This window comes from Macaca fascicularis, chromosome 10 (genome assembly GCF_037993035.2).
Source record: "Macaca fascicularis isolate 582-1 chromosome 10, T2T-MFA8v1.1".
Classification (NCBI taxonomy): Eukaryota; Metazoa; Chordata; class Mammalia; order Primates; family Cercopithecidae; genus Macaca; species Macaca fascicularis.
The window spans coordinates 12,811,053-12,834,326 of record NC_088384.1 but is presented as its reverse complement, the minus strand read 5'-3'; the positions used below and the strand labels follow the sequence as shown (position 1 = coordinate 12,834,326).

The 23,274-nt window shown below is 54.2% G+C and overlaps 1 protein-coding gene across 1 annotated transcript in view; it reads right to left on the bottom strand.

Moving 5' to 3' along the window:
- Nucleotides 1–899: 899 nt before the first annotated feature.
- Nucleotides 900–23,274, bottom strand: part of NPTXR (neuronal pentraxin receptor) — a 46,792-nt gene continuing 24,417 nt past the window's right edge. Inside the window, exons 4-7 of the mRNA XM_045363612.2 lie at nt 11,410–11,635; nt 9,587–9,834; nt 5,536–5,715; nt 900–5,286 (exon numbers count right to left, since the gene is read on the bottom strand). Of these exons, the coding sequence (XP_045219547.2) occupies nt 5,062–5,286; nt 5,536–5,715; nt 9,587–9,834; nt 11,410–11,635 (879 nt within the window). The 3' untranslated portion in view covers nt 900–5,061. The remainder of the gene's footprint in view (nt 5,287–5,535; nt 5,716–9,586; nt 9,835–11,409; nt 11,636–23,274) is intronic.

Here is a 23,274-nt window from a genome sequence, read left to right as displayed (position 1 = left end):
ATGAAAAAAACACATGAATTTTTCAGATAACTTAGCAGACTTCAAAGGCAGTTTCCCTGTTTTAAAGTGCCACTTCCAGGGATACCTACCCCCCTGGTCCTCATGTGGTGAATCTACTCTTGTTGGAAGTTTGCGAAGCTTTGGAAAAGTCTGGAAAGCCCTGTCCTGCCGGTGTGATCCCCTGTCTCCTGGCTAGCACCCTGACTTTTCACAGGGATCATCTGAGGAACGGCATCCAGCCAAGAACAGTGATAGTATTGAGAGAGTAGGAGGATGAAGCCTTTGTGGCTCTAAGATGGTGTGTGCAGGGAGGGCTGGGGACTAATCAAGACCCTCTTAAGGATGGGGCGGGTGCTGCAGGGGTGGGGTGGGGTAGCTGACCCTGATGCTGGTCTTAGAGTCCAGTCTAGAGGCCAAACATATCAGAGGAGTCTGGGTAGTGTGGGGAAGGGAGCGGCTGAAATACAACAACAAGGGTCCCTCATCCCGGCCTCCCTCCCTAGGAGCCCAAGAGATGAAACACTCTGGGGGTCCAGGCAAGTGACTGGGACAGACTAGGTCCCAGGAAACAAGTCACGGGCCCGGATCCCAGAACTAGAGCACAAGATGTGGACGGGGTATTGGGAATGAGGCCAAAGCCCAGTTATCAGAACTGGGACACGTTCCATGTGGGACTTGGGTTCTTTACATCCTTCCTGCATAAATTCTGGGAAATGGGGTGTGTCTAAGCCTGAAACAGGGAGAACTTGACAGCTGGGGGGCATATTTAGGGACACGTGTGGCCTTGGGGCAGTTCAGGATCAGGCATCTCCTCTGCCTTTCCCTGCTGCCCTGTCCAAAGCAGCCCCCTCCTTCCTGCCCAGCACCTCCCAGGGCAGCCCCATCCCAAAAGAAGAGCATCAGAGTAAACAGCATGTTTATTTTGAACATTCAAGTTTACAAAAACAAAAAGGTAACAAAACCATGACACAGATCACACACATACACACACACACGCACACACACGCACACATGTTGCAGCTCATGTCAATTTATGTACAAAACAGGGAGAGAAGAAAGGGGTGAGGCTGGGGAGGGGTTGTCAGTAGGGTGCACTAATGTCACAGTGTCAGACAACTTGACATGCTCACTCACACTCAGCCTGGGCCCACGTGAGCCCCTTCCCCACCCAGGGGTCGGAGGTCAGGGTGGGAGGTGGGGTCTGGGGTGGCAGACAGCTGGAATAAAGGGTGAAGAGAGGAATCCCATCTCTGGGAGGGAGCCCCTTTCCACATTTACTCAGGCCAAGGGTGCTGGGACACACAGAGGAGGGGGGACTCAGTGCTTGGGAGAGGCTGCTGTGTTCTAGAGAGGGCTGAACGCAGTCAGAAGGCTGGGCTCAAGTCTCCCGTGTCCAGCTGGGTGGCCTTGAGGGTTGTTCCCCTCCCCGGGCTTCAGCTTCCTCATCTGTAAAATGAGGGCTTTGGCCTCCTCTCAGAGCCCTTCCTGCCCAAATCTGTGGTCCCAGGTGATGCAGAGTGGTGGCAAGGGGATCGGTCCCCTTGGGATGTCGGTGGGGGCACCACGTGCCACAAGATGGGAAGATCTGGCAGATAACAGCTGGGAAGCACCTGGTTTAGGGCTTGGCCCCAAGCAGGAGTTGGAGGAAGAGCAAGTTCCCTCCCATTCCCTGCCAAGGACTCTTGGGAGATGCTCAGTTTCCTTTTCTTTTTCAGCTCTCCTCTGAACTCCAGCTGAGCTAGAGAAGGGCTAAAGCTCTGGCCCATGGTGGAAGGGACACATTCCCTAAAGCAGCTGAGCCCCATGGCATAGCTTCACCAAGGGGACCCTGGCCCTAGGGCTGGCCCACTCTCTGCCTCTGTTCCTTCACTTCAAGCCCTGTGGGCTGGGGGAATGGTGTCAGAACACATCTGGAGCAATGGTGCCCAGATGACACTCTACACAGTGAGTGGGTACTCGGCCCCTGGAGGTAACCCCCTTTGGTTTGAAATCTGGGCTCCATCACTTGCTAGCTGATTGACACCAGGCAGATGACATCACCTCTCTGTGCCCCAATTTCCTCACCTGTCTAACGGAGCCAAGAACGTCCTAACTTAGAACTGTGTTGTGAGGATCAACAGGACCGTGCCAGTGCCACTCTCAGTGCAGTGCTGGACGGCAGGACAAACACGGGCTCCATTGTGGTTATCAGCCAGGGAGCAGCTTAGGATGTGACTGGGCCATGTCTGACTCCTCTTTCCCTGTCTGCTTGGATGTGCTCAGGGACAGCAGAAGATAGGAAAAGTGGGACCCAAACAGTGGCGCTGGGGAAATTTGTTCCTGTTCCCTTTGGAAGGCTGAGTGGGTGAGGCGGCACGGGAACAAGGCTTGGACATCAGAGGTCTCATCTTCACTGGGACAAAGCATAAAGGACTCGAGGTCAAGTGTCTGGGTGGGCTCAAGTGACCAAGCAAGTGCTGTCACCTCCTTCCTAAGACTTCATCCCTCTCCCAAGTCCTCCACAAGAGCTACCTTCTTCAAAACAACAGCAACAGATCAAGCTTGGCGTCACTGAAATCGAAGTTCTGAATTCTGCCGTCACCCCAGCAACAGTGCCATTATGATGAGACACTTGACACAGCCCTTGGGTTGATGTCATTGGCTGTTACCGTGGCAACCTAGGTCTCAGCGAGTCTGGCTGAAGTCCGCCATTGCCTTTTCTTCCAGTGGGATTGTACTGGAGGGGCTGGGCAATCTATTTATGTTCTTGAAATGGAAAGAAGGATCTGGGTGCTGGAGTCTATGCGTCTTGGAGGAGCTTCCATGGCACTGAGCCCCCTGGCCTGCAGCTCTTGCATCATGTCTCAGGCTAAGTGGCCTCAGGGAGTGGAGACAGACAGGGAACAAAAAGGCAGACAAAAGGTACAATGCCCACTTGAGCCAGGGAGCCTGCAGCTGCTCAGACACCTGGTAGGTGACTAGCAGGGGAGGGACACCTCAGCTCTCCATTCTGCCGAAGCGCCCAGGGATCACAACCCCCTCCCTGCACTTCCTGGGGGGGGGGGGGAACGCCAAGATGTTTGGGTGTTACGTAAAGGAAGATGTTCCAGGTGTCATATGGGAAAGTATCTGACCTCTCAGATGTCCACCTGCTTAGGTGTAGACTGAACTCAAAGGCCTTCAAGGGCAGGCAGCATGGAAGGAGAAGAGCACTGAAGAGGGAGTCAGATGCCCTGAGCTCTAGTCCTGGCTCTGCCCCATCGTGCTCTGTGATCCTGTGCAGGTCACGGGTCCTCCCTGAACTCTTCCCCATTTCTCACAAGCAAGATGCAGATGTGGTGCCAGATGGGGTGGCTTTTCTCATCTCTAAGATTATTATTATTACTTTCTGAGATGGAGTCTTGCTGTGTTGCCCAGGCTGGAGTGCAATGGTGTGATCTCGGCTCACTGCAACCTCCACCTCCTCAGTTCAAGAGATTCTCCTGCCTCAGCCTCCCGAGTAGCTGGGACTACAGGTGTGCACCACCACATCGGCTATTTTTTGTATTTTTAGTGGAGATGGGATTTCACTATGTTGGCCAGGCTGACCTTGAACTCCTGACTGCAAGTGATCTGCCCGTCTTGGCCTCCCAAAGTGCTGGGATTACAGGCATGAGCCACCATGCCCAGCCTCTCAGCTCTTAAGATTCTGACACTCTCTTGGAGAAGCTGGTGACGACTCAAGGGGACCAGGAAGCATCAGCCCTTTGAGATACTCTCAGACAGGCAAGGGTGCCAGGCTGGGGTGATCCAGAGGGAGCTGGTTTTTTACAATCCATGCATGAGGTTAGTCTGCCTTGAACCTTGCCCTCGATTCTGAGTCTCTGCTGACCCTAACCCATGACTGGCTTCATCCCATCTACTGCCGAGTACTGGGACCTACCCCTGCTAAGCCCAGGGTCACCAGTGCTTTCCCCACATATCCACCTGGAATCACAGAGAAGCTCACACCCAATCTGGAGAGCAAATGACCAAACTGAGGGCCTCAGCTCACGAATGAGGAACGCCAAGCCCAGAGAGGGCAGGGACTTATAGGAGGCCACACAGGACATTAGCAGGGCTGGCTAGGAACCAAGGGCTCCTCCCTCTCACCCAGTGCTCTGCCCACTGTTTCATGCTTCTCCCCTCCTTCTCAGCTTCTTCCTTCCTGCCCCAGGACCATGCACAGGGTAGGTAATGTGGCTCTGCCAAAGTCAGGGTCTCCTGAGCCATGAGGCCTCTGCCTTAGGGCTGCTGCCGCCCAGGCTGAAGTGGCCCAAGTCCTGTCCTTGGCATGGAGGGAGAGGGATGACTATCCCCGTGGCCATTGCTATGGGTGAGCACAATGGGTGACTGCAGCCCTTTGGCCTCCCGGGGTCTTTGTTCCCTTCCCTCCAGGCTGGAGCCGGGAAAGGAATGTCCTGGAGACTGAGGTGGGGCTGGGCCAGGCATGGAACCAACATTCAAACCACTACACACAAAGAGAGGAGGAAAGAGGAGGAAGAGGGAGGCATGGGTAGGGTGAGGGAGGCTCCACTGAGATCCCACTGCCCTTGACTGGCAGCTGGTGGAAAGTGGGAGGAGGATAAGTCTAACCTCCGATGTCCTCATTATCCCCTTCTACAGACTGTTGTGGCCCTGAAGGGGAAGCCACTGGGCCTGTTGCATGGGGGACAAGGGAGTGGGTGGCCACCCCCACCACTGAGATAGTGGGGTCCCTCTCATACGCAACCCTACCCTACTGAGGGTGCTGTGAAAATTAGTGAAATCAGATGCAATCGATGGGCAGGGAGGGGTGGGGTAAGAGACAACTCCAGTGCAATGCCAGGCAGGCAGGCTCCCACTGTTCACTTGAGATGCTCCTCCCCACCCGGGTGGGGACAGGGGACACACTCACAGGGCGGGTGTTCTGGAGGTGTGGGTACAGGTGAGGGGAAACGGGAGGCACAGCCAGGAGTGGGGCGGGAGGGAAGGCCAGTGCGTGGGCAGGCTGAGGAGGGAATATGACCCCCCTCAAGTCCCCAAAGTGGCAGGCAAAGGAGGGGTCATGGATAAGGTGGCCCCTCATGCCTTGGCTCTCCCCTTGCAGACATCGAAGGCAGCCTTTGTTGCGCCCCCGAAGGCCTCCACCAGCTTGTCTTCCCAGGGAAGGATGTTGCCCAGCAGTGGCGCAGTGCAGTTGGCAATGCCCAGGACCTGGGCTGGTGTCAGGGCGTGGTCCCACAGATTAAACTGGGCAATGTCACCAACAAAGGCCTGGGTGGCATCAAACCGGCCACCCAGGGTATCCTGGGCCAAGACAGCAGCAGAGAAAGGAGAGATGTGGAATGAGGGAGCAGAAAAGACAGGCAGGCTGACTCAGTCAGCTTCTTGTCCCCGAGGAAGCCCCACCTTCGTCCCCACTGAAGCCCCGCCCCCAAAGCTTTAGCCCCACCTCCAAGATTCTAGCTCCTTGGGCATGTCTCTGATCTCTCTGGCCCTCAGTCTGCCCATCTGCACAATGGGGAGGTCCAGCCCCAATACCAGCCTGAGCCTTACCTGCTCCTGGCCCAAGATAAGGATCCCATGAGGCTTGATGGGGTGCCAGGCAGCCAGGTTCTCACCGGAGCCCTGCAGCTCCCCGTCCTGGTAGGCAGACCATAGGCCATCCCTTGTGGTCCAGGCGACGCAGATGTGGTGCCAGTCATTGTCTTTCAGGCTCAGGGGCAGCTGGGCCACCTGGACACAGGTCCCCCAACCCCAGGTCAGAGGTGCCCCAAGGCCCAAGGCCCATGGCTGAGGAAGCGGGGTGGGGCTGGGGAGACCCATGTCCATCCTTCCAGGGCCCAACCCCAGGCCTGATCCTCTCTATCCTCCTGCCCAGTGTCTTTCCCTGACTCCTCTCTCCTCTTTCTTCAAAGATCAAACCAGATCACAAGGGACTCTCTGGTTTTGGTTTTCAGTTGTCACGAGGTAGTTCACTCACTCTCCAACCTATTAAGGTCTATAAAAGTGGCCTGTTAAGGTCACTTAGGGTGGAAGGGATGTCTCATAATCCCAACTTCCCCTGAACACCTCACACAGCACTCAGCACACAGCTGGGGCTCAAGAAGTACTGGCAGGGGGCCGGGCGCGGTGGCTCATGCCTGTAATCCCAGCACTTTGGGAGGCTGAGGCGGGCAGATCACAAGTTCAGGAGATCGAGACCACGGTGAAACCCCGTCTCTACTAAAAATACAAAAAATTAGCCAGGCGCGGTGGCGGGAGCCTGTAGTCCCAGCTACTCAGGAGGCTGAAGCAGGAGAATGGCGTTAACCTGGGAGGCGGAGCTTGCAGTGAGCCGAGATTGCACCACTGCACTCCAGCCTGGGCGACAGAGCGAGACTTTGTCTCAAAAAAAAAAAAAAAAAAAAAAAAAAAAGAAGCACTGGCAGGGATAGAATGAGCCTTGGACTCAGAGGCCAGGCTCCTTGGAGCCCTGGCTCTGCCACCACCTCCTGTGTGATCTGGGGAGGCTGCTCCTTCCTCCCTGGACCTCAGTTTCCTTATCTGTAAAGGGAGGTCAGACAAGGGATGGCAAATCTACAGCTGCTGCCAATCAATCACGAGCCTCGATTTAGCTCAGATCCTTCAACACAGTGCTCTGGGAAGTCACTGCTGATGGGTTAGAGCTGGACTTTAAGATGAAAGGTGCTTGCTGTCTATGAATTTGGTGCTCCCAAAGGGCTCCCTCGTCTGGGAGAGATCTGATTTTTTTTTTTTTTTTTTGAGATCACATTTTTTTTTTTTTTTTTTTTTTTTTTTGAGACGGAGTCTCGCTCTGTCGCCCAGGCTGGAGTGCAGTGGCCGGATCTCAGCTCACTGCAAGCTCCACCTCCCGGGTTCACGCCATTCTCCTGCCTCAGCCTCCCGAGTAGCTGGGACTACAGGCGCCCGCCACCTCGCCCGGCTAGTTTTTTGTGTTTTTTAGTAGAGACGGGGTTTCACCGTGTTAGCCAGGATGGTCTTGATCTCCTGACCTCGTGATCCGCCTGTCTCGGCCTCCCAAAGTGCTGGGATTACAGGCTTGAGCCACCGCGCCCGGCCCACATTTTTTTTTTTTTTGAGACGGAATTTCACTCTGTTGCCCAGGATGGAGAGCAGTGGTGTGATCTCAGCTCACTGCAACCTCCATCTCCCGGTTCAAGCAATTCTCCTCCCTCAGCCTCCCGAGTAGCTGGGATTACAGGCATGCACCACCACATCCAGCTAATTTTTTTTTTTTTTTTTTTTTTTTTTTTTTAGTAGAAAGGGGATTTCACCATATTGGCCAGCCTGGTCTTGAACTCCTGACCTCAGGTGATCCACCTGTCTCGGCTTCTCAGAGTGCTGGGATTACAGACATAAGCCATCTCGCCCGGCCTGTGATCACAATTTAATGTAACATTCTCTGAGGCTGACGTGGTGCCTGGTCTTGTTGTGGACACTGGGGATGTGGAGCTGGTCTGCCTTAAATGAGCTGAGTCTGCAGGAGGGGAAGGACTTTGTGGCAATGCTATAAGCAAAATAACGGAGGGCATATGGGAGGTACAGAGGCTGCGAGGCCCAGAGGTAGAGGGGATATGGGAACAGAAGCCACGTCGAAACCCATCGGGAAGGACAATGGATCCACCATTCCATTGCTAGGCAAACCAAGTGGTGGGCACAGTAGGAGTAAAGGCTTAGAGGCTGGAAAAAAACGGGAACAGTGAGCAGTCTGTGAGGCTGGCTCTCAAAAGGACTCCAGAGTATCCCAGAACAGGGCTGCGCGATGCCCTGTCCAGGGTGCTGAATTCCTTCTAATGAGAACTGAGTGCTGAACTTGGGCCAGGCCAAGGACGGCAGCCAGGGGGTGATGAAGGGCACCAGGCAGCAGGATCTAGATGTGATCCAGCCACCCCAGTGGTCGTAGGGTTTATTGGGCCACAAGGGAAAGTCACTGGTCCCTGGACTTATCTCCTCCCTCCTCCTCCTCCCCCTCCAGAATGCCATGAAATGCACCTTCTCCTCAGCTGGGTTCTGATGGGTGTCAATCACTCGTAGTGGCTCTATGTGTTGTGTGCTGGTCACAGGTGGGTACGATGTGTGGTATCTGCATTTCCAGGGGGTCTCAATAGACCACCATGGCTGCAAGGCCCAAAGCAATGTGGTAGGCGGGGGAGGAGCTTTAGGAGTGGATGACAGTGATAAGATACTCCCCCTCCTCTCCCCTCAATCACCGTGCTCCTGCCACACATCATTCTTCCTGCCTTGTCCTTGTCCTGCCTCCCAGCCAGGCTGAAGGAGGGGCATTGGGGAGGGAGGCCTGGGCGTGAGGAAGATGGGTGGCCCAAGGGCAGAACAGGGGAGGGGTTAAGAGGTGGTTTCTGGAGCCCAAGACCCTGAATCACATCACACCCCAGCAGCTGTGTGGCCAGGGTGCATTATTTCCCCTCTCTGAGCCTCAGTTTCTACATCTGCAAAATGGCAATAATGAGGGTACCTACTTCCCAGTGCTGTTGGGGAGATCAAGGGTAATAATGTGAGTAAACTGCTTATTAGCACAGTGCCCAGTATAATAAAAATAGCTCACAGTTATTGATGTCTGCTAAACACTAGGCTTTGCTCAAAGCCCTCTACGTGCATTTAAGCCACTTCTCACTACAACCCTAAGAGGCAAGAGTTCTTATCATTCCTGCTTTAGAGATAAGAAAACTGAGACACAGGGCAGGTAGATGGCTAGTCTGAGGTCACACAGTGGTGAAGATGCAGAACCAAGACTCAAACCAGCATTTGGGCCCCAGAGCCTGAGCACAACACCTTTCTACTCTCCATAGCGGGGAGGGCCCGAGGGGCTGGCTCCAGGGAAGTAGAAGGAACTAGGAGGCCATGAGCACTCCCTTCCTCCCTCCATCCCCAGGTAGGTCTGTGCACCTCCCTTCTCTCTCTCTCTCCCCTTTTTTTTTTTTTTTTGGACACGGAGTCTCACTGTCACCCAGGCTGGAGTGCAGTGGCGCGATCTTGGCTCACTGCAAGCTCTGCCTCCCAGGTTCTGGCCATTCTCCTGCCGCAGCCTCCCGAGTAGCTGGGACTACAGGCACCCACCACAACACCCAGCTAATTTTTTTTGTATTTTTAGTAAAGACGGGGTTTCACCGTGTTAGCCAGGATGGTCTCGATCTCCTGACCTCATGATCTGCCCGCCTCGGCCTCCCAAAGTGCTGGGATTACAGGCATGAGCCACTGCACCAGGCCACCTCCCTTCTCTTTAAGTCCAGGAGGATGAGCAGGGCCCTGGGGGCAGACACCTCAACCCTGTCCCATAGCTGGGTCACTGGGGAAGTCACTGGATTTCCAAGAGCTTCACTTGCCTCCTCTGTAAAATGGAACAACACTTAGAGCCTCCATTAGACACAGCCTCTCTTCCGGCAGCCCCATGTCTGGCTTGTCTTTATATTCCCAGAGCCCAGCCTGGCACACAGTAGGCATTTAATGTGTGCTGAATATGCAGAGCAGAAGAATGAGCAGGAGAATGAAAGAGCCCAGTGTGGAGTGGGAGCTCCTGGAAGGGTCGCCGTCCCCACTACCAGCCCTCCCCGCCAGCCCTGCCCACCTTGTCGTTGATCAGCAGCTCCATGGGCTCATGGCCCGCCTCTAGCAGTACAATCTCGTTGGCCTGCCCAGGCACCGAGTAGGAGAAGGGGGTGCCCTGGCCGGTGCCGCTGGACCTGGACCGCAGCCACATGCAGGCAGTGAATGCGTAGAGCTCGGGCAACACCTTCCGCACGCGGGCGTACATGTAGTTGTTACGGATGGGGATGCTGATCTTGAAGGCGTCTGGGGGACTGTAGGCTGAGGACCCTGAGGGTGGGCAAGGCAGATGTGGTGGAGGTCGGTGGACACCGAAAAGGGTGGGGTGGACAGAGCACACTTCAGAAAGAAGGCTAACAGCTCCCAGGCACCTGCTGCATGCCCAGTGCCTTCGGGGCCCTCTCTGCTCCACCTCTGTGTTGAGGGGCATGATTAAAGTGCAGGGGTTCTGGACCTCAGATGTCCTGAGACCAAATCTCGCCTCCCCCACTTCCCAGCCACGTGACCTTCAACAAATTAAACTTGTCTCCCCTGACCCCTTGGGAGACTTGGGGTAGACAGATCAGAGGCAGGGCTGAGGAGGGCTGGAGGTTGTTTCTCCTGTCCCTGTGCCCCAGCCAGGATGCTGGCCCTGAGCCACCAGACCTGTCACTCCCCTGCAGCTGAGTCCCTGCAATGGCCCCTCCATTCTGAAATTTGCTCCCCACCTCTGTTTTCAAGAAGTAGCTTGAGGGCTGCCTCCTCCAGGAAGCAGCTTGGATTTTCTTTCTTTCTTTCTTTCTTTTTTCTTTTCTTTTCTTTTTTTTTTTTTTGAGACAGTTTCCCTCTGTTGCCCGGGCTGGAGTGTGGTGGTGCAATCTCAGCTCACTGCGACCTCCACCTCCCAGGCTCAAGCAATTCTCTCACCTCAGCCTCCCGAGTAGCTGGGATTATAGGCATGCACCACCACACCCAGCTAATTTTTGTATTTTTAGTAGAAATGGGGTTTTGCCATGATGGCTAGGCTGGCCTTGAACTCCTGACTTCAGGAGATCCGCCCACCTCAGCCTCCCAAAGTGTTGGGATAACAGGCATGAGCCACCATGCCCAGCCCTGTATTTTCTTCTCCTGAACCCCTGTTCCCCATGTAAGCTTGTCCCAGCTAACTGCTCATCATTTCCCCTGTAAGGGGAAATTTTCTGTAAGCCTCTTAAGGGTGGTCTTCACAGGACTTCAAAGCTGAAAGGTCCTTGAGAGCTCATGAGTCCTAAACCCCCATTTTTCAGATGAGGAAAACTGAGGCCTGGGGAAGGAAATGAACTTCTGAGGTCACAGAGCAAGCCAGAGACAGATATGCAACCAGGAGCCAGGTCTCCTTATGCTCATACCTGTACCCTGCCCATTATGTTCCTCTGACCCTTGGCAGTGCCAGGCACAGGTGTTAAACAAAATTCTGACTGATTCATTGAAATTGCTATTTTGTGGGTGGTTAAATGTATGACTGTGGAGTCAGACCTTGTTTGAGGTCTAGACCCACTACTTTTGTCTGTGTGACCTTGAGCATGTCACTTGACTTCTCTGAGTTTCGGTTTTCTCATCTGTGAAAACTGTGAAGATTAAATCAGCTGATGTATCAAGTACTTCACCCTCTCCCAGGACACAGTAAGTGCCAGAAAATGAGACCTGTTAATAATGTTGATAATGATAATAATATCCCCCAATGATTCTCTCCATTGTGTGTTCCACAGCCTTCTCCCCACCCTCCCGTCTGTCCATGTTAGCCTCTGGGGAGCATGGATATATTTTTTGAGTGGCTCTGTCACCCTGAGGACCCCTCCAATGCCCTCTGCAGGACCCAGGACCCACCATGCTCCAGCTCAGCCACACGACCCTGCAGGACGTCCAACTCCTTTTCCACTTCCTGCCTCTGCCGGCGGCTGCTGTGGCTGAGGGCTGCACGCTCCTTCTCCAGTGCCAGCACCTGGGCCAGCAGCTGCCCTTCCAGCTGGTCCATCTTGGAGTGCAGGCTGGTGGGCACAGCAGAGACTGGGGCTGGGGCAGCTGAGAGGTTCACACGGGCTGGAAGCTCCTGCTGTTCACAGAGCAGAGAAAGATAAGTCAATTGAGGGGAGGAAGGAAAGGCTTGGAACACTCAGATGCCTACCACACCTGCTCAGTGACCCCAGGGGAGCATCAGCTTCTCCAATATGCAAAATGGGAATGACAATGCCAACAGCAGGCAACAGATGCATCCCGGGTCCCTGGCAGGCTCTGTTCCTGGTGCTGGCGCATGACGGTGAGCAGCAGTCAGAGCTGGCCCCGGCCCTTGAGGACAGCTCAGCCCGTGGTGGGGGTGTGGGGCCTGGCCGTGAGTACTGTGAAGGTCCCCCAGGTGGTTTCAGGGTACACTCGGGGCTGAGCACCCCACCCTAGTCCTTCGTAGCAGCAAGGCTAGACACTGATGGGCTGGTAAAGGGGCGGACTGTTTCATTCCCTTACTCAGCAAGCTTCTCTAGAATGGTCCTTGGCAAAAGGCTCTGTGTGGCCATTGGGCCCACCCAGGGAGTGAAGCAGGGCCCTGGTGGCTTGACCATACCAGGGTGGCAGGTGGTTAAAATCACATACTTTCCAGTCGGACAGCTCAGGGTTCAAAACCAGCTCGGGAACCAATCTGCTATGTGACTCTGAGAAAATATCTTGACTTCTCTGGACTTGTTTACTCAAAAGAGAACTGCACCTATTTGGAGAGTTGTGGGGAGGACTAAGGATTAAATATCAATAAACAGAGCCACTTATTGCAATTGCTGTCTAGGGCAGAGTGTTCCAGGGTAGGCTCTGACATCCCCCATCCAGCTCAGGATGAGGTCTAAGTGTTTAGAGTTCCTACCACATGCCTGTCTTATCTTAAGACCCCATGGGCAGCAGAACTGGGACAGGAGCTGGGAGGGTTTCCTTCCCCTTCTCATGCTGGTAGAAGTTCCTTCTGGGGTGGAGGAAGGCAGGTGAGGCCACGGGTCCAGACTCTTGGAGGGGACAATCTGTGACAGACATGTCACAGAAATGTCAGTAGGAGATTAATAATTCAAAGAGCTGCTAGGAGCTAAATTAAACCTTCACCATCCTCCACCATCCTCCTGGTTTCCCCCCCGCCACGGTTCCTGCTACCAGGCCCGATGCTTGTGAACTTCCCAGGGGCCTGGAAGGTTTTTGCTCAGTCAGTTCCTTGCTCCCAGGCTTAGGCCCCAGACATGAACCCATTGCATTCTGTGATTCAGTCACTGAGCAAACATTCAGAAGGCAGCTCCATTGTGCTGGGCACTGCCCCAGGTGCTGAAGTTGTGGCTGGAGGCAAAACAGAAAACCAAGAACCCCACCTTTCCTCAGTTTCCTAAGCTGCGAGGGGATGGCCTTGCAGCTTGGGACAAGTACAGAATCCCTTGCCCAGCCTCACTGGCCCAGCCAATGGCCTTCTCAGTCATTGGCTGGGTGACAGGACACTGCTGGCGGCTGCTGTGACTGAGGGCTGCGTGTTCCTTCTGAGCTGCATACTCTTCCTTAACTTCTGTGAGATTGTCTTCTAGCCATGGGACAAGGGGAGAAGTGTGCCCCCTGCGTCAGAGTGCTGGGGGCAAAGGACCACTGCCATACTCAGTGCCTGAGACTTGGGAGCTGCCAGTGTGGACAGCAACATGACCTGGCTTTGAGGAGTTGCAGGAACCAGCCTCGGCTCTGCCACTTCCCCGTGAGAGTAGGGGCAGGCGGGCTAACACTCCGGGATCATTTTTCCCCTTCTATAAGATGGGCACTTGGAATGCTCAGCCTCCAGGGCTGGTCAGCATTCAACGATGGCAGGTAAGGGAAGTGCCTAGAGCCTGGCCCGCAGTGGGTGCCAAGGGCATGGTTTTGGGTGCGTGGGGTAGGTGGGAAGACTGAATGGCAAGCTGTTGTTGCCGGCTGAGCCCCAGCAGACACCTTGCAAACATTCCCTCTCTGAATCCACTTAACAGTATCCCCATTTCAGGGGCAGGAAAACTGGGGTGAGTTAACCAAGATCACACCAGGAGCAGTAGCAGAGCTGGGAGCTGAGCCTAGCAGTCTGGCTCGTCCACCCCCTCTGCATCACTCACCACACAGCCTCTCTTGGCATCTGCCAGGCAGCCTCTCCAGAAGCCCTATTCCTTCTCTGTCCCACTTGTCCCTTGGATCCCATGGGAAAGGGGAGGTTGCTTCACAGGGCAGGGGGTCTGGTGCCACTCACACTCAGCAACCCCCCTCTTCTGCTGGCAGTGGGGAGGGGCTAAGGATCAACCTCTCCATGACACAAGTCACTGAGGTCATCCAGGCTGGTTCTGGAAAGGGACCCATGAAAGCAGCGGGAGAAGGGGGACTCTGGCCACCATTATCCCCCCTACCCACCTCTTGTGTAAGAGGTCACGGCCGCCTATCCACGCAGATGCCTACTTGGCCCACCAGGCTGGGGTGGAGGCCAGGTGAAGGTGGGCATGGGATGGGCATAGGAGCCTTACAGTGCACTCCCCCCTTACATTCATCTTTGCTTTCCCGAGGGCTCCTTCTGTCAAGGTGCCTACAAACCCTGGCTCTGGTGCAGACTAACCACAAAGCCTTGGTTTTCCTTCCTCTAAAATGGGAACAGGCTGAGCACGTGGCTCATGTGTGTAATTTCAGCACTTTGGGAGGCCAAGATGGGCGCTTGAGCCCTGGAGTTCGAGACTAGCCTGGGTAACATGGTGAAACTTCATCTCTACAAGAAATACAAAGATTAGCCAGGCATGGTGGTGTATGCCTGTAGCCCCAGCTACTTGGGTGGCTGAGGCAGGAGGATTGCTTAAGCCTGGGAGGTTGAGGCTGCGGTGAGTCATGATCATACCACTGCACACCAGCCTGAGCAACAGAGCGAGACTCAAAAAAAAGTGTGTGGGGGGTGAAACAGGCTTCCTCTTGTCCATTCCCAGGACAGATGGAAGGATGGGAGGACAAGTGACAGGCCCTCATGGACTATAAAAGCATAATGCCAACTGTGGGGCTTGACTACATTAGCTGATGGGGCGCACATTACCTCCAGAGCCTTCAAGTGACCTTGGATGGCCCACAGGGTGACAGGTTCAGCCACCCACTGCATTTGAGATGGCTGGACTTCCAGGAAGCCTTGGACTGAGGCAATCAGCTCACGGGATGCATTTCATATCAGGGCTGGAAGGGCTGGGGCAGGGTCTCCCCAGTCCCAGGCGCTGTTCTGTCCTCAGTTCCCCACCCCCTCTGTGCCAAGCTTGAGGCCAGAGGGGCATGCATGGAATGAGGCTGTGCACCAGGCCCATCATTGGCACTTGGCATGTGTTTACTCATGAATCCTCGCAACCACTTGCTGAGGCTGGCACTCTTCCTATCCCCATTTCACAGATGGGAAACCGAGGCAGGAGTCCTTTTGAATTGTCTATAGCAATGGGGCTGGGCCAAGCTGATATCCCTGGAGCCAGCATCTCCTCTCTCCAGCAAAGGGAGAGAGGGGGGAAGACTTGCCAGGAAGAACAGAGGGAGGAAGACCTGCCAGCAAGAACAGCGTGTCGAGGCTATTTAAACAGACGCCGCCGTTTGGAGGAGAAAACGTGCGGGCTGAGGGGGTGTGCGCTCAAGCTGTTCTTTTGTCAGAGCCACTGGCTCTGCAGCGGCCAGGAAGGCCATGGAGGAGGTGGGCTCGCTTGATCGTGTGTGAGTCCTTCCTTGTCCCAGTGTCTGAATCAGAAGAACACGACTCCCGCACCCCCACTTCCCATCTGCTGTGGGCGAATGCTGTGCCGCGTGGGCTCCCGGCCTGATGCCAAGTGGGCCCCTCACCTAAGATGATGGAGGGAATAATGACGCCAGCACCCCCACTCAGCTCCTGCTGGGGCAGGAAGGTGGAGGCTGAGAACCCATGGCCTGTCCCGCTGGGAGCGCAGGGTGGGGTTTGGCGTAAGTGTGCTGGGCCTAGAGCCAGAGCCCCTTGTTCTAGGCCCAGCTCAGCCACTAATGTGCTGGGCTCATTAGCACTCAATCAGAATGCTAACGGCAGCAGCTGTCTCCATAGAGCACTCTGCTGCATGCCAGGCCCCGCACTAGGGAAGCTCTGTGCAAACAGTTCTAGGCTGCTCTCAACAGCCTGGGTAAGTAGGGAGGCCCACTTGGAGATGAGGGAACTGAGGCTCGGTGCCTGCCTAAGGTCACATACCTGTGATGCTGCAGAGCCAGCACTCCAGCCTGGCCTTCCTGATCCTGAAATCTCTGCTCATTCCTCAGGCTTATACTGATGGTCTGGGTCTGTTTGTTGATCTGCCAAGTGGGCACAGTGCAGGTTGCCCTGCCTAACTCGAAGGCAAAGGAGGAGAGGTACTAATGGCCACGGGAAGTCTAGAAGGTCCAGAAGGTTGTGTAAGACCATGGCGCAGGGCAGCTTTGCAAAGGGAGACTGATGAAACTGATTGGAGGGTCCGCGGGGTGGCTGAGGCTGGGATGATGCAGGGCAGCCCCACCACCTTGACCCCACCCGGGGTCTCTTCCCTTGCTGCAGGGAGCAGAAGGCAGGTGCAGGACTCCAGAGCCAGGGCCCCATCCTCTGCACAGCCCACAGACTGTGCTCATTCCTCAGGCCTACACTGCTGGTCTGGTTCTGTTGAGGGTCAGAGTCCCACCCTCTGCACAGCCGCCCCTGCCCAGGATCACCCAGGCAGTGGTACTCCCAGCTGGCCGAGAGGCCATTCTGGGATGGCCAGACCACCAGGTTTTGCCAGGGCGGGAGTTTGGGGTCAAGAAGCTTTCTCAGAGAAACCCCATCCTGCCACCCCACCTCCCTCTCCAGGGGCAGATTGCAGGGGCAGCAGGACCAGGTGGAAAGTGAGCAGCCTTCAGGGGGAGCAGTGTGGACCATGGCCCCTCACCTCCCCCATCCAACCATCCCCTGAGTTCTGAGTCCTGCTGGGGCTCACACCTGGGCTCCATCAGTGGAGTGGCCTTGTTATGTAAGGGTGCCGTGCCTCAGTTTCCCCATTGGCCCCAAAGGGTAAAATAATAAATCTCATAGCATTGTGGTGAGGATTGACCAAGTCCATAGATAGAAAGCGCTTAGTGTGCAGTAGGCATAGGAAGCATCACAGGCGTGTCTACTATTAATGTCACGACTAACAATTTTTTTGTGTGTGTGACGCAGTTTCTTTTGCCCAGGCTGGAGTGAAGTGGTGTGATCTCGGCTCACTGCAACCTCCACCCCCCAGGTTCAAGTGATTCTCCTGCCTCAGCCTCCAGAATAGAGGCGATTATAAGTGCCTGCCACCACACCCGGCTAATTTTTGTATTTTTAGTAGAGACGGGATTTCGCCATGTTTGCCAGGCTGGTCTCAAACTCCTGACCTCAGGTGATCTGCCTGCCTCGGCCTCCCAAAGTGCTGGGATTACAAGCGTGAGCCACCACGCCCGGCAGTGACTAACATTCTTTAAAGAGTTCTTGAAGGGCTTCACCTTTCTCCATCTCCAGCCCGAAATGTTTTTGTTGCATAATTATATTGAGAGAAAAGGCAAGTTACAGAGCAGCTGGATATCACCGATATAAAGTTGTAAAACATTCAACTCGATGTGCTGTGTGGTTAAAAGGCACATGACTAGGTGCTAAACGCATGAGAAATGCGTGGGAGTGGTCAACACTCATTCGGGACCGTGGTGGCCATTTGGGGGTGTGTGATTGTGGCTGGCACTGGGGAGGCTCTGGATGGGGATCAGATGATTGGAAATGTTTGGTTCTTGAGCCTGGGCAGGGACCTAGGTAGTAGTATTTATATCTTGTTGCCCATCTGAAACACTTGACAATGATTTTCTTTTAAAAACAAGAAAACAATCCTAAAGTGGCATCTCTCCTGGTTGAATCTAACCCTGCGTCTCACCCAGAGCTTCACTCAGCTCCTAGGCTTCTCCCTAGTCCTGGCTACTGTCCGCTGGACTGGGTCACAGCTTCCACTCCCACCCTCCACACAGCAGCCAGAGGCAAATCCAGCCACGTTGCTCTCCTGCTTAAAATCCTTCCACAGCCCCCTCTCCCTGCCAATAAAGTCCCTGTCCTCCTGGCTTCAGCCCTCCCCCAGACAGGACCTAGGCCACGCCCACTGAAAGTCCTCTGCTGCTCAACTGCCCCAAACTCCTTCTCACCCTAAGGCCTCCACACATGCTGTTTCTTCTCCAAGAACATTCCTCCCGCCCCCACCCCTCCTCTGCCCAGTGCCTGCTCACCCTCCAGATGGCAGCTTCCCTGATGCCTGAACTGAGATGCTCTATATAGAGAGAAGAGGGCCCTGAGAGTTTCTCTGGCAGGGCTGCAGAGCACTCATCCATCCATCCATCCATCCATCCATCCATCCATCCATCCATCATCCATCCATCCATCCATGTGTGCTGCAGCGACATGGCGTCCGTCGTGGTTGTGGACATGAACTCTCACGTTAGACAGGCCAGCGTCATTTTCAGCTCTTCGCTTACTAGATCTGTGGCCTTGGGCAAGTTGCTTAACTCCTCTGGCCCTCAGTTATCTGTAAAATGGGTGTAATAATAGTACTACATTTGGGGATATAAATAATGATAAAATGAAAGAACAGATATGAAGTGTGGCCAACCATAAGAGGCAGTATGTGGTTGTCACATTACTATTATCCTTTGCTATTGTTGAGAGGCAGGAGAGTATAGTGCATCATGGTGCAGGCCCTGGAGCCAGACTGCCTGGGTGGAAATTTCAGCTGAGTGAGCTGGGCAAGCTTCTGAACTTTTCTCAGCCTCAGTTTCCTCATCTGTAAAACAGAGATAGTAATAGTCCCATAGTTCTTGTGGGATTCAATTGTAAGGTCCTTGACAGGCCTGGTGCAGAGGGTGAGCTCACCCCTGCTGCCTCTTGCCAAGTGCCAGGTGCTGTGGCCCCAAAGGCAAATATGGCCCCATGGTTCCGCCGGTGGCGGTGCTCCCAGCTGGCGGTGAGGCAGAGGCTGTTCTGGGATGGCCAGGCCACCAGGTCTTGCCAGGGTGGAAGTTTGGGGTCAGGAAGCCTTCTCAGAGAAACCCCATGCTGTCACCCTGCCTTCCTCTCCAGGGACAGGCCCAGCAGGTGACTCCACCTCCTCCCACCCAGGCGGGGAGCAGGTGAGTGGTGGGCAAAGGACAGGGTGGTTTTGATCATCCTGGTCTCCTAATGACACTTTGAAGCTGAAGAAAAGAAGATGAACGGGGAGGAGGATGAGGAAGAGGGAGCACGGATGGGGTTGGCCGTGTACCTCCCAGGTCCGAGACCCCAGACCCTGTCTAAAGACCCCTCTGGCCCCAGGCCCCTTGCTACTCCCTTCAAAAGTCCCTCCTGTCAGGCTGCTGCTTCCAGAAGCCCAGCTGGGAGTTCTGCTGAGGTCCTGCCTGCCCACACGCCTTCTAGGCCCCAGCCAAAATCCTCAGCAGATGGAGGTCCCCCACCCATAGCCCACTTCAGTGAGAAATCCTGGCTTGGTCTTGACTCAGCCTCTGTGGCTGTGGGCAGGTCCCTCAGCCTCTCTGAGCTTCAGCTTCCCCTGGAGTAAAACAAGGGCTGTGGAAGCACCTAAGTGCTCCCACCTTGGGTTGGTTGCTTGTATCCCTGTCCCCAGAGTTCCACGGGGATGATGTGCCCAAGACTGTCCTGGGGAGAGGCCCCCCCGCCACCGGCCCCGTGCCCCACCTTCTTCACTCTGTGAGGAGCACCGACCTCTGAGTTCATTCCACCTCCTACAGGCAAAGATTTACCAAATGGCCAATAAACATAAGAAAAGGTGCTTGGCCGGGCGCGGTGGCTCAAGCCTGTAATCCCAGCACTTTGGGAGGCCGAGACGGGCGGATCACGAGGTCAGGAGATCGAGACCATCCTGGCTAACACGGTGAAACCCCGTCTCTACTAAAAAATACAAAAAACTAGCCGGGCGCGGTGGCGGGCGCCTGTAGTCCCAGCTACTTGGGAGGCTGAGGCAGGAGAATGGCGTGAACCCGGGAGGCGGAGCTTGCAGTGAGCTGAGATCCGGCCACTGCACTCCAGCCTGGGCGGTAGAGCGAGACTCCGTCTCAAAAAAAAAAAAAAAAAAAAAGAAAAGGTGCTCAACATCATGAATCATCAGAGCAATACAAATTAAAACCACAGTGAGTGCACTACACGCCCACCGAAACGGGAATGTTTTTAAAATGACCATACCGAGTTTGGCGAGGTTTACACGCGGGTGGGCGTGTAAACTCTCCCAGCCACTGTGGGGAAATGTTTGGCTGTACCTTCCGACGCTAAATATATGCCCCTCTTGCAACCCACTCCCGTGGCTCGATCCAGGGAGAAATGAGGGCTGACGGCCGCCAACAGAGATCTTAAGAATGTTTACAGCAGTCTTATTTGTAAATCAGAAACAACCCACAGGCCCATCCACAGAAAAACGGGTAAAGGAATGAAGGCTCGTCTGCACAACGGAACACCACACGGCAAGGAAAACGGCAATCCTCCGTGGGTACATGCAACAAGGCTGGATGCTACAGACGTGACACTGAATGAAAAATCACCAGATGCAAGGGTGCACAGCTGTCTGCGTCCATTTGCACGAAGTCCAAACACAGGCCAAACTGACTGTGGTGACAGGAGACAGAATAGCCGTTGCCTTGGAAGGCCAATGTCTTTGGGGGAACCAGGGAGCCTTCTGGGGGTGCTGAAAGTGTTCCAATTCCTGATCTGGCTGGCATTTTCACAGGTGTATCCATCCATACATTTTCATTGAGCTGTCCACTTACGATTTGTGTCTGTTTAAGTGACATCTGTGACCTCTCATGCATCTTGAATGTAAGATAAACCTCAAAATAAACAAGTCCCACAGGCTTTTTTATTTTTATTTTTATTTATTTTTTGAGATGGAGTCTCGCTCTGTTGCCCAGGCTGGAGTGCAGTGGTGCTCACTGCAACCTCCACCTCCCGGGTTCACGCCATTCTGCCTCAGCCTCCCGAGTAGCTGGGACTACAGGCACCCACCACCACGCTCTGCTAATCTTTTGTATTTTTAGTAGAGACAGGGTTTCACCGTGTTAGCCAGGATGGTCTCGATCTCCTGACCTCATGATCCACCCGCCTCAGCTTCTCAAAGTGCTGGGATTACAGGCATGAGCCACTGCGCCCGGCCCAACAGGTTTTCAAATCTCCATTTCAGACAGGAAACTGAGGCTGAGAAAGTTAAGCACCTTGCCTAAGGTCACAGAACTCTCAAGTGACTGAGCTGGAATTTGCACCCAGGTGATCTGGCCCTGGAGTCTGTACCAGGAACACATTCCACGTTCCACACTGCAGCTCTCTCGGGGCTGGAAGGGGCACTGTGGGGGAGGGAGGACATTGTGGGTCCACATCCTCCAACCAAAGCCCAATAGCAAAAGCCCTCTCTCCACATTCGGCAGCCCCCAGCCACTCCCTTCTCCCAAGTCCTCTTCACTGCCAAAGAGGCAGGGTCAGGGGAACCAGTGCCCACTGGGCAGAAGCTTCTAGAATGGGCAGCAAAGTCAGAGAAAAGCAAAGACAACCAATGGAATTTAGAGAAGACACCAAGAGATCCTCGAAGTCGCTGTTTATCTGCAGATTTCCCGGAGAAACATAGTTCTGGGAGTGGGTGGAAGGGGCTTGAGGGCGGCACACACATGTAACCCCCATAAACATACGCCGCACACAATCTCTGTTTAGAAACCATCTGCCCAAGAACTCAGAATGTAGAGCCTAAGGGGGCTGGTACTTAGCTCTTCCTCCTGCCTGTTTTACAGATAAGAAAACCAAGGCACTGAGAGGGAATGTGATTAGTTTAAAGTCACAAGCAAGAACTCAAGCCTGTGCCTCCCAGCCTTTCTATTTCAGAGACTATTTTATTTTATTTATTTTATTTATTTTATTTTATTTTATTTTTTGAGACAGAGTTTTGCTCTGTTGCCCAGGCTGGAGTGCAGTGGCACCGCCTCGGCTCACTGCAACCTCCGCCTCCTGGGTTCAAGCAACTCTCCTGCCTCAGCTTCCCAAGCAGCTGGGAGCACAAGCACGTGCCACCATAATTGGCTAATTTTTGTATTTTAGTGGAGACAGGGTTTTGCCATGTTGGCCAGGTTGGTCTTGAACTCCTGACCTCAAGTGATCTGCCAGCCTCGGCCTTCCAAAGTGCTGGGATTACAGGTGTGAACCACCGTGCCTGACCTATTTCAGAGACTTTTTAGAGCTGGAAGTGTGTTTAGGGAGTATCTGGCCTGCTGCATCATTCATTGTACGGAGGGGAAAACCGAAGTTGGTGGGGGGCGGGGCAGGGATTTGCCTGGGTCTGTGTCCTTCACTCTCTCTGAGCTTCTATTTGCTCATCTGTAAGATGGGAATGCGTACAGCCTCCATCATAGGACTGAAGACTGAATAAGCTAATATGTATCTAGTAAGTGTCTAATAAGTATTAGTTATTAGCAGCAGCAGCAGCAGTAGCAGTGAAGGTCTGGCAGCAAGTCTCCTGGCTATGTAGCCAGTCAGCAGGGCAAGTCTTAAGGACTGGCCTCCACGCCTCTCACTCTGGGGTTCCGAGGCAGAAATGGTCCAGGACAGTGACTAGCACAGGTACCGCCCTCACCTGTCAATTTTTTTTTTTTTTTTTTGAGACGGAGTCTCACTCTGTCGCCCAGGCTGGAGTGCAGTGGCGCAATCTCGGCTCACTGCAAGCTCCGCCTCCCTGGTTCACACCATTCTCCTGCCTCAGCCTCCTGAGTAGCTGGGACTACAGGTGCCCGCCACCACGCCCGGCTAATTTTTTGTATTTTTAGTAGAGACAGGGTTTCACTGTGTTAGCCAGGATGGTCTCAATCTCCTGACCTCGTGATCCGCCCGCCTCGGCCTCCCAAAGTGCTGGGATTACAGGTGTGAGCCACTGAGCCCGGCTCACCTGTCTTTCTCATGCTCCCGAAGGTGGGTGACGTCTGACCCCTCCAGATGGGTCTAGAGTTGATGATGAAGAACGAGGGCTCTAGAGCCAGACACTGGGCACCACTGCTGACTTGGGGCCAGTTCCTTAACCTCTCTGAACCTTGGTTTCTTTGTACCTCCCTCATAGAGATTTTAGGAGGATTAAATGAGATAATTCGCAGGGCCTGCCGCATAGTAAGCGCTCAGTAAGTGTTCGCTGTGATGGTTATTTGGCTCCCACTCCAGGATGGGCGGAGGCAATCAGCTTGCCAGGCTGGGTTAAGGATGTGGTTTATGCCAAAGAAATGCTGTTGAAATTAATCTTGAAGTTCTGTTGTATATATACATTAAATTAACACAAAAATGGAACAGGGAACATGCATGCATGGCCTGTAGCCACATCAATGGGCCAACTCTTGGAAAGTGGCTCCTGGCCTCAGCCATAAAAAGTCAATATTGGCCAGGCGCAGTGGCTCACGCCTGTAATCCCAGCACTTTGGGAGGCTGAGGCGGGCGGATTACCTGAGGTCAGGAGTTTGAGACTGGCCTGGCCAACATGGTAAAACCCCGACTCTACTAAAAAAACAAGAATTAGCTGGGCGTGATGGTGGCACATGCCTGTAGTCCCAGCTACTCAGGAGGCTGAGGCAGGAGAATTGCTTGAACATGGGAGGTGGAGGTTGCAGTGAGCCAAGACTGCGCCACTGCACTCCAGCCTGGGCGACAGAGCTAGACTCTGTCTTTAA